A 14251-nucleotide genomic window follows, 5' to 3' on the forward strand; every position below is an offset into this window, starting at 1 on the left:
TGGTTCAGTTCCGTATATATTAGAGAAAAGAATCAGAAACTTGCTATAAGGTTTTTTGGCTGCATTGGTTTTCTTTGTGCAAAAACTTTTTAATTAAATGTATTTAATGATCCATTTTACATCCTGTGATCCTTCTTATCCCTTGTTTGGTCATGAACTCCTTCCCTCTACATAGAATTTATAGGTAATTTTTTTCCCTTGATCTACTTTTCTTATGCTGTCATCCTTTATTTCTAAATCATATGCCTATTTTGAGCTTTTCTTGGTATCAGTATGAGATACTAGTCTATGCCTAGTTTCTGCCAGGCTACTTTGCAGCTTTTTGCAGCAGTTTTTAGGACACTGTGCTAATGTATTCCATAGATCAGCCATTCTGTTTCTTATCCAGTACTGAATTGCTTTGATGAATCTTGCTTTGCAGTATAGTTTGAGGTCTGGTACTACTAGACCTCCTTCCCACACATTTTTTTCATTGATTCACTTGATATTGTTGACCTTTTTTCCCCCCAGATAAATTGCATTATTTTTTTAGATCTTTAAAGTATTTCTTTGGTAGTTATGCCATCACTTCAAATATTGGAAGGGAGAAATCATGTTCCTCTTAAGTCTTTTTCCAGGCTAAGCGTCCCTAGTTCCTTCAGCCTATTATCATTTGGCATGATCTCAGTCTTCTCACTTAACCTGTTGATATACTTCATTTGGTTGACACACCACATAAAAAGCAGTGACCAGAACTGAATACAATGCTTCTCATTCAGGTTTGTTAATGGCAGAGGGCAAGCAGGACTAGCATTTACCTTACCTCAGAAGTGACAATAATCTTGTACTATTGATCAAATTTGGAAGCATCATAAAGTTTGAGACAGCCTTCCAGTCAACAGCCATGTTAGCATTTGCAGTGTGACGAAATCCCCACAGATGAGATTGGTATTTAGAGATTCTGTATGAATATATGGCATTGTACTTACTAATAGCATGTAAAACATGAGACTTTTACATTATTACTGGAACTGAAACAGTCATCAGTGCATTAAAGATCTTTTCTTGAGCCTTGGGTCCTGCAACTACAGTTAATAGCATGTGAATATATTGACTGTGATAATAGTAATACTGTTGCTTTTTTGTCTTGTCTTATATCATCTTCACTGCATCATTCCTTTGCTTCATGAAACCATTGCATCAGCCAATTTCTGTCTCTCCCCAGCAAATCCATAACATCAGACAGCATTCCAGCACTGGCCCGCCTCCTCTCCTTCTGGCGCCACGGGCATCTGTTCCCAGCGTGCAGATTCAGGGTCAGAGAATTATACAACAGGGTCTCATCCGTGTTACCAATGTCCCCAACACTAGCCTGCTGGTAAATATCCCACAGGTGAGTTATGAGTTATCTTTATGAAAAACATAATGATTGCTTTAAGGAAACCAGAGGAAAGACTTGTAGCTAGAGTTGGGACCCCAATAGAACAAAGGGTTTGTTCCTCATTTGGGAGCTAGTTAAACTACTTCTATCTCCTCTCACTTAACCTGTGCAGCCCTTGTATATTGTCTCAACACAATTTCAGCAAAGTTATAGGATATAAAATAACCCTACATAAATCCTTAGCCTTTCTGCATATTACTAACAAAATTTAGTAGTAAGATTCCCAGTACTATGATCCCCAAAGTAGTCTTCCCTTGGCTGAAATCATTACTCTACCATAAACAAAGATAAGACAATTTAAGCTTTTATTAAGGGACAAACTGGTAAAAAGGAGCTCTTTGGTTGTCTACATGTTGAAATTAGGATTTGAATGACCCTCTGGCTTGGTATTTTATCTTTTTCTATGGTTTACTCTTGCCAAGGTTGCTTGAAATCCATTTTCTTCTTTCCCATCTTCTGTTGATATAAGTAAGAATAAACACAAAAACCTAAACCTGATGTGTCTGTCATCCAAATAGGGAAACTGAAGACAAAAATCAGTGGATATGTATTATACTCCAGAGCAGGCAGTTATTAAAATGTTGAAAGCAACTAGTAAAAAGGTTGCAGGTGGGGGCGGGGAAATAGCTGGTCTAGGCAATGATTAAATCATTCCTCTCCACTTTGGACTCTTTTGATTTGACTATATTTTAAACAGGGCACCTTTTCTGTTTAATGTATGAGACTGACCCAGGTTTATGCTTTTCTTTTTGACTTTTCTTTCATTTTTAAGGCCTCACCAACTTCAATTAAAGGTACAACAGTCACGTCTGCTCAGGGTAATGCAACTACCACCGGTGTTGCATCCATAGTGAATGCCAATGATTCACCAGCCAGCCGGCAAGCTGCTGCAAAGCTTGCCCTACGCAAACAGCTTGAAAAGACGCTGTTAGAGATACCCCCTCCTAAACCACCTGCTCCGGAGATGAATTTTCTACCCAGTGCAGCCAACAATGAATTTATATACCTAGTTGGATTAGAGGAAGTGGTACAGAATCTCTTAGAAACTCAAGGTGAGCTAACAGTTATGCATGTATGTACTCTTGTTTTCTTGACCCTGAAATTGCTATTAATTGCTATTGGTGTAGTAGTATTTAGAATGTCATAACTGAGAAACATCCTGTAGTCTTCACTGTTGCTATTCACTGGAGAAAACTGATGTCTTAGAATCATAGTATTTTTAGAAGAAAATACTTTTTTGATTTTTTTAGTATAGCTTAGTACCTCATAATTTTCAGCCTAGGACAATAGTAATGTTTTGGAGGTTGAGAATACTAGGGCCTATTTCCTTTTTCAGTGATATATCAGAATTCTTTTTCCTGAATCTGTAGACGATGAATACATATTATTGTGGGAAAGTATGAAAAACACTGAGTTCGAAATAAGGATACTAGAGTTTTACCATTAATGTACTACATTGTCTTAAGCAAATCAAGGAATCTCTCAGCTTGCCTCAATTTCCATATTTGCCTTCTAGCTTTCATATTGGTTTTATGAGGCTAAAATGAGACCATAGAAATGGCAGAACTGACAGACAACTGAGAACTCAGGTAGCCCTTTTCAGTTTATTTTATAAATGAGGAAACAGAAGGCCAGAGAGAAGGAAAGTGTTTTGTCTTTTTAACTCCACATCAAGAAAGCAAGAATATCAGAAACACTGTAAAGCAAACATGTTTAGTCAGGCAAAACAAGTTTCCACACTGATTGTGTCCAAAAAAATTTTTTTCTCAGTCCGCATCCTAAGTCTCTCACCTCTCTCTGTGTAGAGGTGTATAACATGCTTCATCATGAGACCTTTGGAATTGTGTTTGGCAATTGCCTTGATCAGAGTTCCTACATGTTGTGAGGTTGTTTGTCTTTATGTGATTGTTGTTAAGGTATGAATTGTTCTCCTGGTTCTGCTTAGTTCACTCTGTATTGTTCATTTAAGTCTTTCCAGGTTTCTCTGAAATCATCCTAATTGTCATTCTTATAGCACAAAAGTATTCTTATATTCCTATCACATAATTTTTCCAGCCATTTCCCAATTGATGGACATCTCCCTCATTTTCTAATTCTTTGCCACCACAAAAAGATCTACTATTTTTGAACATATAAATATTATTCCTCTTTCACTGGTCTCTTTGGGCAAAAGATATTTTGATTTTACATAATCAAAATTTTGCCTTCTGTGATCCTCTGCATCTCATGTGATCATTCTCTTAACTATAGATCTGACAAGTAATGTCTTCTTTGTTCTTCTGATTTATAATATTCACCCTTTATGTCTAAATCTTATGCCCATTTGGAACTTATCTTGGTATACATTATCTATTCAGCATATATTGGTATAGACTTAGTTTTTGCCAGATTGCTTTCTTCTTTTTCATTTTTTTTTTTGTTTTTTGTCAAGTGGTGAGTTATAGTTAGATTTCTGATACTGGTAGTCCTTCTTTCTCACTTTTTTCATTTATTTCCTTCATATTCTTGACCTCTTTTTTCTCCAGATAAGTTTTATTACTTTAATTCTATAAAGCATCCCTTCAATGACTTGATTGGTATGGCTTTGAATAAGTAAATTATTTTAGATATTATCATTTTTTATCATATTAGGTCAGACTACCTGCGAGCAATTATATTTCTCCAGTTATTTAGGTCTGTCTTTATTTATGCAAGGAGTGCTTTGTAATTGTGTTCGTATAGATCTCAGCAGGTAGATCCCAAGTATTTTATACTTTGTGTAGTTATTTTACTTGTAATGTCTCTTTCTCCATGCTAAATTTTGTTGGTAATATTTAGAAAAAGCTTAGGATTTACATGGATTTATTTTATATCCAGTAACTTGTTGAAATTATTCATTGTTTCAATTAGTTTTTTAGTTGATTATCTAGAATTCTCTAAATAAATAATCATATCATCTGCAAAAAGTTATTTTTTTGCCTCTCCTTATTCCACCAATTTCTTTTTCTTGATTTATTGCTATAACTGGCATGTCTAGCACAATATTGAATAGTAATGGTGATAATGGACAACCTTGCTTTTTTGCCTTTGATCTAATCAGAAAGGTCTCTAGTTTCTGTCCATTACTAATAATGCTGATTTTAGATAGATAATTAACCATATTAAGGAAAAATCCATTTGTTCCCGAAATTTCTAGTCATTTTAACAAGGAAATATGTTGTCAAAAAGCTTCTCCTATATCTGCTGATAAAATAGTGATTTTTGTCCTGTAATATTGTCAGTTATGTTTATTTTTCCTAAAATTCAACCAGCCTAAACTTTCCTGTTATATCTCCAGTCTGGTTATAGTGCATATTCTTTTTAATCATGTGTTTCTGTAGTTACCTTGCTACTAATACTTTATTTTAAAATTTTTATTGGCATTCATTAGGGATATTGATTGTTGTGTTGTCTGTTTTGACTCTCCTTAATTTAAGTGTCAAGATCATATTTGTGTCGTAGAAGTACTTTGGTTTGGTAGGATATCTTTTCGTATTTTTCTAACAAGTTTATGTGCTGTTGTTGAATTGATTCAGTGAGGTCTGACTCTGTGTGACCAGATCTGAGGTTTTCTTGGCAAAGTTACTAGAATGGTTTGACATTTCCTTTTCTTGCTCATTTGATGGAAGAAGAACTGAGGCAAACAGGGTTGAGTGACTTGCCCAGGATGACACAACTACTAAAGTGTCAGAGGTTGGATTTGAACTCCAGTCCTCCTGACTCCAAGGCCGGCTCTCTATCCACTGTACCAACTAGCTGCTGTTATATGTAGTATTAAGATTGATTTTTCTTTAAATGTTTAATAGAATTTGCATGTAAATGATCTGGTCTTTATTTTTAAAATGTCTTTTTTTCCTATGATAGTTAACTTATGGTTCAATTTCTGTTTCTAAGACTCAGTTACTTAAGTTTCATAGTTCTGTTGATCTGGACATTTTATGTTTTTATAGATAAACATTTCACTTTGATTGTTGGTTTCCTTGGTATGTAATTGGGCAAAATAGGTCCTAAAAATTTTTTTTCTACTTCACTTGTTATGAATTCACTTTTAAATTTTAATTGATTTTCTTTTTAAAAATGAAGTTAGCTAATGATTTATCTATCTTTTTATGCTGAAAATAAGTTTTTTGCTTTTAATCTCTTTGATTTTTTTAGAATTTCTGTTTTGGTGTTTTAATGGGGAGGTTAATTTTTTAGTTTTTTAGGTTGATTTTTTTTTTTTTTTAGATTCATGCCCAGTTCATTGAGCATTTCTTTCTTTCCTTTATTGATAAAAATGTTTAGAGATATAATTTTTCCTCTGAGGACTGCTTTGGCTACAACCCCAAAATGTTGGCATGTTATTTCATTTTTGTGCCCTAATATATTGTTAATTTTTATGAAACTGCCATGACCAACTTAAAAATATGTATAGTTTCTTTCTTTTTCATTCGCCCTTTAAGAATTTGTTCTGTTTGATCCTTCCTCCTATCATCTACCTCCCTTTTAGTAGACTTCTTCACAGTTTCTTTTTTCTCATTTTCTTCCCTTTTTTTGACTACTTCACATAAGATTGGAATTGGGGATGTTGCCTACTCCCAACTCTTCCTCCTGGTTTGTATAGACCTCTGCTTGAACACTCCAATTATGTGAAATAATTTTCCCCATGCTTTCTCTTCTGTTCCCCATACCCCAATGTATTCTTTTTCCCCTCCCTTTTAAAGATCACAATGTAAAAGAACCAACCCTCCCTACTCCACCAGGTCTTCTGTCTAATTAAACTTCTTCTGTGACCCCCTGATGATGATAAGAATTTTCAGGGGATGGATGTATTAAAATGTAAGCAGTTTGTCTTGTTAGTTCCATATGAGCTCATTCACACTTAGTTTTTTATATTTCTGTTGATTACTGTTTGCATTTCAAAGTTAATACTCACCTCCAGGTCACACAGGTGGTAAGAAATAAAACAAGAAAGAACACTAGTCTTCTTGTACTAAATCTAGAGCTCTTTCATCTGCAGCACATGAGCTCCTGCCTCCACATCTAGTAGACAATGTCTGAGTCCAGCACCAATCTACTAGAGCTTCCAAACTGGGAAACCCAAAGGAAGGTTAAACAGATGCAGAAACAGATCTGCAATGTGTAGAGCTCAGACAAGGAGGGCAGTGCTCAAACTTTGCATTGAATCACATAATTTGAGTACACTGATAGCAAGCACGTACCCAGTCTAAGCTGTCCCTGAGATCATAAAGTAATACCACATTCAGTACACTGAGAGAGTAGGACTCAAGAAAACAAAAGCCCAGGTCTCAGAGAGTCTCTTTAGAATTGCATAGACCCCATTCTTAACATAAGTAGGCTAGAAGAATGAGCAAACAATATGATCCTTTTTTCACAACACTGTATTAGGAGGTGCTTATGAATTTTTATTTAGCTTTTATATCTGTTGGATATTTTTGTTGGGGATGTTTGCTTCCCAAGAAGAGGAAGGAATGACTTTCAAGCCATACTTTCATACTTCTGGGATCCATGGTTTCATCTCTGTAGGTGTTTACTCTGCTAAAGCTGATCAAGTTCCCTCTGTTTAGTTGACGATCTTTCTGAGTTACTGTGACTGAAAAAAAAATTACCTGGTGGCCAGTCTTTTGGTGACAGCTTAAACATAAGCCTGCCCTTGGACAACAGGCACTCAATCCATTCATCACCAGTCTTCTTCATGAACCCTTTCCAGGTTGGTAGGATGTATCAGAGCTTGAACTCCAAATTGCTGCTGGATTTGGCCGTTGTTCTGTCATCTACAAAGTTCTGCATATTGAGTATGACAGAAACTGCAAATTTCCCTTTGGTTTAAGATTCCTCTCCTGGGTTATTCTGCCAGAGACTTCAGACTAGGCTAGAACCTGGAACTGGGGACTGCTATGCAGTTTACTGTTTGCTCCTAACCTGTTCTTAGTGGAATACACAGCTTAGGGACTGTGGGACACCACCCTAAGCACAGACCTTACTTCATCTCTGACTTAGAATTGAGTAATGAACAAAAGAATGACCAGTTGGCTTCTATTCCCACATTCTTCACAAGATTGGGAACCCTCCATTGGTCTGTTACATCTTTTTGTCTGGGTGTACATCCTTAGTCCTCTTTCAGTTCTTATATACTGGAATATTCCACGACTACGCACTCCTGGCCAGATCCTATCCCCATTTATGAAGACCTTTCTATCACTCTATGCTACTATAGGTTGGAACTGTGGCTCACTTTTTTTTTTCTTAAATTTGCAATTAGTTCTCAATCTTATACGTTTCCTAGATCCTTGTGGAAGGTTGTATCAAAGTTCTAAATTGTACTCTGCCATCTTGAATATACTTCTCTAACTTACTTTCTAGTTCCAATAGTCTTGAAGCCTATAAGTCTTTTTGAGCAGGACTCCTGGAGATACCTAAGTAGAAGATGTGGCATATGAAAGTTTTAAAATGAATGCTTATCATAATAATAACTCACATTTCCATAGTGCATAGATTGGAGAAAATCTTTTCCTTATAACACCCTTGTGAAATGGGTAGTAAGAACATTTTCTGAATTTTATAAAGGAGAAAACAGCCTTATGGCAGTGAAGTGGTTTGCCCAGGGTCACCCTACTAGTAAGTGTGAGAGCAGAATTGTAATCCAGGTCTCTTTTCATTCCTACCCTAGAAGTCTTCATCAAGCTGCCCTCCAAGAACACTGAAAAGATGGCATTTTTTTCAAGGCCAGGGGTATCTTAAATGCTAAATTTGAAGGGAATCAGTATTTCAAATTGTTCCCCATAAATAACCATTTTTGAGAAAGTAGGGATTTCAGTTTTTAGTCTTGTCAAGTCAGAAAGGCAATAGGTCTCGTGGGAAAAGCACTGGATTTGCCATTGAGACCTGGGTACAAATTTGGGCTCAGATACTACTTAGCTCTGTGATCCTCAACAAATCACTTTATCTCTCTGGGCATATCTGTTTTCTTATCTGAAAAAGTATAGTCACTATACTATTTACATGATCTAACTCAGTTGTTAAAAAGTTTTTTATAAACCTTAAAAAGTGCTATAGAAATTTTTAGACAGATATATTTTTTTTCTTAAGGAAATGTTCTTTGTTGACCTAAGCTTCAAACTAATCTGATTTCCCCAGGCAAAACTTCAACTGCAACTTTATCCCATGAGCCCTACATGTGTGCTCAATGTAAGACTGATTTCACCTGCCGATGGCGAGAGGAAAAAAATGGAACCATTATGTGTGAGACTTGTATGACATCAAATCAGAAAAAGGCATTGAAGGCCGAACATACCAATCGCCTAAAAGCTGCTTTTGTGAAGGCTTTGCAGCAAGAACAAGAGATTGAACAACGGATATTACAACAGACATCTTCTCCAGTGCAGACCAAGCCAGAGCCAATGACCCAACATCATTCACTGAAACAGGTAAGCAGGGAGACTTCACAACTGCCACCAGAGAACCATTGCTTTATGAACCCTCACTAAGATGTATGTATTGTCAATTGACACCAAAATGTACCTTGATCCTTCCAGGTATTCTCAAATTCTGGTCCTTACAGAGTAAGATGAGTTCTGCTATTGTACTCCAGGCTGAGCTTGGAGAAAATTCGCAAGAGTAGTGGAAAGTTTTCAGTCAATTTTGTTGTAGCCAAGTCCAATACTACTGAACTGGCTTCATTCAGGACATCCCAAGATTGAATTCAAGGGTTATCTTTCGTGTGTTGTAAGCTAGTCTGGAGGCTTCCAACATTTGGTGGGTTTTGTGTCCACCTCATTTCTATAGTGATTTGTTTCAAACCTGGTTTAACCATTGAAAGAGCTTGTTGTTTTGCCTCTTGCTGAGTTAGTAATTGCTTTATGTAATATTGAGTGTTTGCATTTTAATCTTTGAAAATACTAATTTGGAATTCAGATGTTGAATTTCAGATTTTCGCAATATAGAAGAAAGTGCTGCTTCAAAAAACAAAATCTTTTTGTGAGGGTAAAGTTGAAATACAAAATAAATACTTCTAAGATTTGCAGCATAGGAGAGGCCTGTAACTGGAGTAGTAGGGCTGTGCAGCAAGTTAGAACTAAAGTCCTGGGGAAAACTGACCCAGTCCCTCCCACCTCACCCATGATGGCACAAGTCCTTCCTGCCCGTGTCTAGGATGGATTAATCACTCATACAGTTTGTTTTCTCTTTTTCCTCTTGCTTGGTATAGGTTCTGAGGTCTCCAGTTTTTTAACTGATGGAATGATTTGTCTGGGGTGGGGGTCGGGGCACAACAGAGGAAGGAAGTTCTCCTAAGTGTAGTGAGCTTTATGAAATCCCAGGCTCTTTCTCCTCCCTTCTGATTGCCTCCTCTCTTACACTAGTCTTCTAGCCAACTGGCCCGAGGCCCCCCAGGGGCTCCCCGAGGAGTCTTACACACATTTAGCCAGTCACCTAAACTGCAAAATACAGCAGCTGCTGCAGCACTTGTTACCAGGCCAGGTAAGCATGCCGAGAGACCTGTCAGCAAGGGCAATGCTACTACCAACTGGAAGAAGACTCCCATCAATACAGGTGAGTTTCTGACATACTGTCTTTGATAGACATTGCTAAAGTTTTATTCAATGCCCATACGATCATCTTTCTTCCTCCCCACCCCCATTCAGCATACTTGGAATCTTAGGCTCTTAGATCTTGCAAGGACTTAGGGATCATAATCTGAACACCCCCACCCTCCATTTTACAGACAAGGAAGCTGTGACCCAAAGAAGCACAATGATTGGCCTGAAGTTCAGGCAGTAAAATCCAGTGCTGTTTTAATTCCATAAGCTGGCCAGTTTAGAGATAAAATACCTTCAGCCTTTAATAGTGAAGAGAGCCTGTTGGTAAGGCAGAGACACATTGATAGCTCCAAGGAGTGGGAATTTGGGGTAGAGAAAAATAAATCATATACAGAAGGATGGAAGAAGTAGATCCTCAGCAGGATCTGAGATGAGTACTGCACTGGGATGTCTAAATTATCACTTCCTCTCTTAACAGTTTGAAATTTGAATTGGTAGATTTATCCATTTGTATATTTTCAATTCTTTGTTGAATTGAACAGGTTTTTTTCCTTAACCCTTTAATGGTCTACCTTGAAGAGAGCAGTGAGGGAAGACATTGGGTTTTCAGAGCTCTGGTACTAAATCAGAGGATCTCTTCTTTTTCCACCTGTGTGACCCATGCACCAACTCTCCCCTCCTCTTCCCCTCCCCCCATAGTAAAGGTTAAAATACTTTACTCAAAATAATCTGGTGTGGTAGATGATATAGATAATTGTGAAGATTAGAAAATTCAAGTTTTGAGAGTGGAAGCAACCCAGGCAGTCAGCAAGCATTTTTTAAGCATTTACTATGTTGTTAGAAATTATGCTAAGCGCTGGAGATACAAAAAAAAGGCAGCTATTAAAACTTTAAACTGTGCTAAGACTTTTGGGACATCCTGTATATGGTAACTCAGGCAAGGTAGACTGGAGCCAGATAGTGAGTGGCTAATAGATGAAATTTATATTTTATTCTAGAGGTGGAAGAGAACTTTTCCCCCTGGTGCTTTCTGAGCAGGAGAGATGCTAAGGAAATAGCATGATAGTTCGTTGCAAATGCTACTTTGATATTATTAGCCTGGTTAACAGTTGTGAGCAGGTTTTTAGTCTTAACCTAAATTGTTGAGTTCAAAGCACAGGATATTACATATATTGTGCATTTAATAAGTGACAACTGGATTGAATTTTCCATTCCATAGGTAAAAAATTAACTTCTTTGGGAACATTCCCTGTTACTTGGAGATATCATAAATAGAAAGTAGGTGATAATTTGTTGGGAATTCTCTAAAGGAAATTTATACTATAAGAGATCAGACTAGACTAGATACATGACCTCTAAGGCTCCTTCCCACTCTGAGAGTGTATAATTTTACATTTACTTTTGGAAGGTAGTTATTATTCATTTTATGAATATCTTTGTGTTGTGCTCCATCAAGCACTTTTCTTCTCTTGACTGGAGTTGAATGATGATTACTATAGCTCTCATATATTTATAGTGTGAATCTTTTAGTAATACCATCAGTCTAATGAACCCACTCACTTTTACTGTTTACCAAGTAGAATAGTGTTACAACAGGTTTCAATATACATTTTCTCACTTTTTAAAGGGTTTATAGTCTGGCTGGGAAGACAGCTTGCAAATAAGTAATCTTGTCGTTCTCAAAGAAATGCTTTGGTACCTAGAGAGCTTGGTTTTAGCCATTCGAAAATGATGTCTTTTGTAAGAAATTAAAGGATAGAATAAATGCCGAGAAGAATAAAATCGTTCTTAAATTGTATTTATTCTTGTTCTTCTGCGATACATTATTCTTAGTAGATTCCAATTACAAAAAACAAGGTGAGAGTAGATGATAACATTTCTGTGGCACTTTAAGGTTTACAAAACACTACCATCCCCTTAACCCGAGAAACAGTGCAAGATTATTGTCACCATCTTATATGTATATGAAGAAAAGAAATAAACGGAACCCCAGACAAGTGAAATAACTTGTTTCGTGGTCACGACTGATCGGTTTTAGAGCCAGAATTTTAAACCAGGCCAGCTGACTTGTGGGTAATGAGGCTCTTTCTACTCAATCTCTTCCCTAGAAATCTTCAGAGGGAGAATCTATGACTGCTCAGAGGGATCTAAGGCAGGGGTTCCTAATCTCTGAGGGTCTTTTAACTTTGTGTTATAAATATTCTGATAATTGTTATTTCAATATAATTGATTTCCTTTGTAATCCTATGTATTTTATACATTTGAAAATTTTGTTTTCATAAGGGATAATTTTAATCAGATTGCCTGAAGTTGGCTATGACATACACAAAAATGGTTAAGCTTCTCAGCTCTAAAAGAGATCCTTTAAACTCTGATTCTGTTTTTAAGCACTTTCAGTGGTATGGTCAACTGCTTACCAATGCATTCAGCATAGGTGAGATGGATTTTAAAGTGATGGTATCACTTTTGGGGGGAGTGTTTGCCAGGAACTCATGAAAGGTATGGAATCTCCTCTCTATGGGGACCTTTTTAAGGAATTGCCTAATGATTTTTTTTTCTTTTCTGTTTCAGGTGGCGCTCTTACTTTTGTTAACCCTGGTTTAGCAGTACATAAAAGTTCTTCAGCATTAGACCGTCAGCGTGAATATCTGTTAGACATGATTCCACCACGATCCATCCCTCAGTCTGCTACGTGGAAATAATGCAAAAGTAAAGCCCAAGTGGAAGATTTCCCTCTTTCTGCCATCCCTTTTTTATGCTACAGTACAGTGTGGGGACCTGCTTTAGCCCAACAGCTGGATATGTCCTCTCCCCTTTTTTGAAGGAAGCAAGATGACCAATTCTCAACTTCACAGTGCTACCGCTCTCATGATATGAGAATAACAGCTGGATTGTGGAAACAGAACTTTTTGATACTTTGGCTAAGAAATTCTCAAGATTGGCTGGTGGTGAAGGGCAGAAGGGGTGGAATTAACATTACTTTGGCTGGGGGGAGGGGGAAGGTTACATGGGGGTTTTTGGGGGGTTTTTTTGTCTTTAGTTTCACATCACCAGCACAAAATTGGGACTAAATGGACTTGTTTTACCTTTGGTTTCTTTCACGTTAGTACCTTGCCAGTCACAAGAACATGTGAGATGCACTGGAGACCAAGAATTCCCTTGTGTGAATAGTGAAATCGGAACCCAGTGATTACAGATGTGTTTAGTGGGTTGGATTTTATTTTATTTTTTGCCTCCCCCCATCTTCTCACCCATTTCTGACTGCCTCCCCTCATGGCAATCTTGCAGATGGAAATATTTTTTAATCAGCTCATAATAATGGAGTTAGTGATAAAGAAGTGCAAACTCAAGTATTCCAGTTGGGCATGATTCCTCCTGGACCAGTTTGTGCTCGGGAAGGCACCATTAATAGGAACCCATGGCATAGATGTCTTATTTTCAACAGAATTTGTTGGACAGACTTGATGAGAAGCTCGAAGGTCTGGCCCTGAAATTATTGAACGTTGAGCAGCTGCTGCCTCCGCCACATTCCTCCAGCAGAGATGCAGCATGTTGCTTACTTTTAAGTTTCCAGAAACTAGGACACTTATCAAAAGAACAAAACAAGAAAAAAACTGAAAAATAAAACAAAACTAGAAACTCAGGAAAGCTGCATGCTATTGAAAAGAGTGAGGAGATAGATTGTGGCAAAGCCAAGAAGGTTGGTTAGGGTGGGGGGTGGGGGGTGGGGGATTTTTATTTTGTTTGTTTTTCTTTTCCTACTGTTTGTTATTGATGGACAGAACTGTGAGCTATCCTAGTGTGTGCTGTTGTCAGATGTCAGCAGCAAAAGCACCAGATGGGTGTGCTTTGGGTAGTATATAAAAGACTGCCTAGCCCTGAATTTCTTTTTTTTTTTCTCCTGCCCACCCATCTCCTTTGGTCCATACATACCAAGCATGTTCTTCTCATCACATCACTTCAGTGTTTCATTTGGGTAGAGCTATAGATAACCCCATCCTTAAAGTCAGGGTTGCCTACATTGTTAGTTTTGCGTTCTTCCTTTTAGTCCACAGAAACATTGAGAAGGATCGAGTCTACTTTTCTTATTCTCCTTCAGATTGTTCTAAAGTGGCAGAAGTTACCTATTTTTTTTTTGTTTGTTTTGTTTTTATTGGTGCCGGAATTGGTTCTGTTATGAATGCATCACAATATATATATATATATATATAAATATGTGTGTACATGTATCTGAATGTGTGTACACACATATATGTACATATGACATATATACACA

General features: G+C 37.2%; 1 protein-coding gene across 17 annotated transcripts in view; it reads left to right on the forward strand.

The window, feature by feature from the left end:
* Positions 1-13614, forward strand: part of GATAD2A (GATA zinc finger domain containing 2A) — a 245934-nt gene extending 232320 nt beyond the window's left edge. For all 17 annotated transcript variants that reach the window (XM_072601130.1, XM_072601117.1, XM_072601121.1 and 14 more), the window contains 5 exons: positions 1205-1372; positions 2193-2472; positions 8576-8865; positions 9799-9988; positions 12547-13614. In XM_072601130.1, coding sequence (XP_072457231.1) covers positions 1205-1372; positions 2193-2472; positions 8576-8865; positions 9799-9988; positions 12547-12677 — 1059 coding nt within the window. In that variant the 3' untranslated portion in view covers positions 12678-13614. The remainder of the gene's footprint in view (positions 1-1204; positions 1373-2192; positions 2473-8575; positions 8866-9798; positions 9989-12546) is intronic.
* The last annotated feature ends 637 nt before the right edge of the window (positions 13615-14251 follow it).

The sequence above is a fragment of the Notamacropus eugenii genome, chromosome 4 (genome assembly GCF_028372415.1).
Source record: "Notamacropus eugenii isolate mMacEug1 chromosome 4, mMacEug1.pri_v2, whole genome shotgun sequence".
Classification (NCBI taxonomy): Eukaryota; Metazoa; Chordata; class Mammalia; order Diprotodontia; family Macropodidae; genus Notamacropus; species Notamacropus eugenii.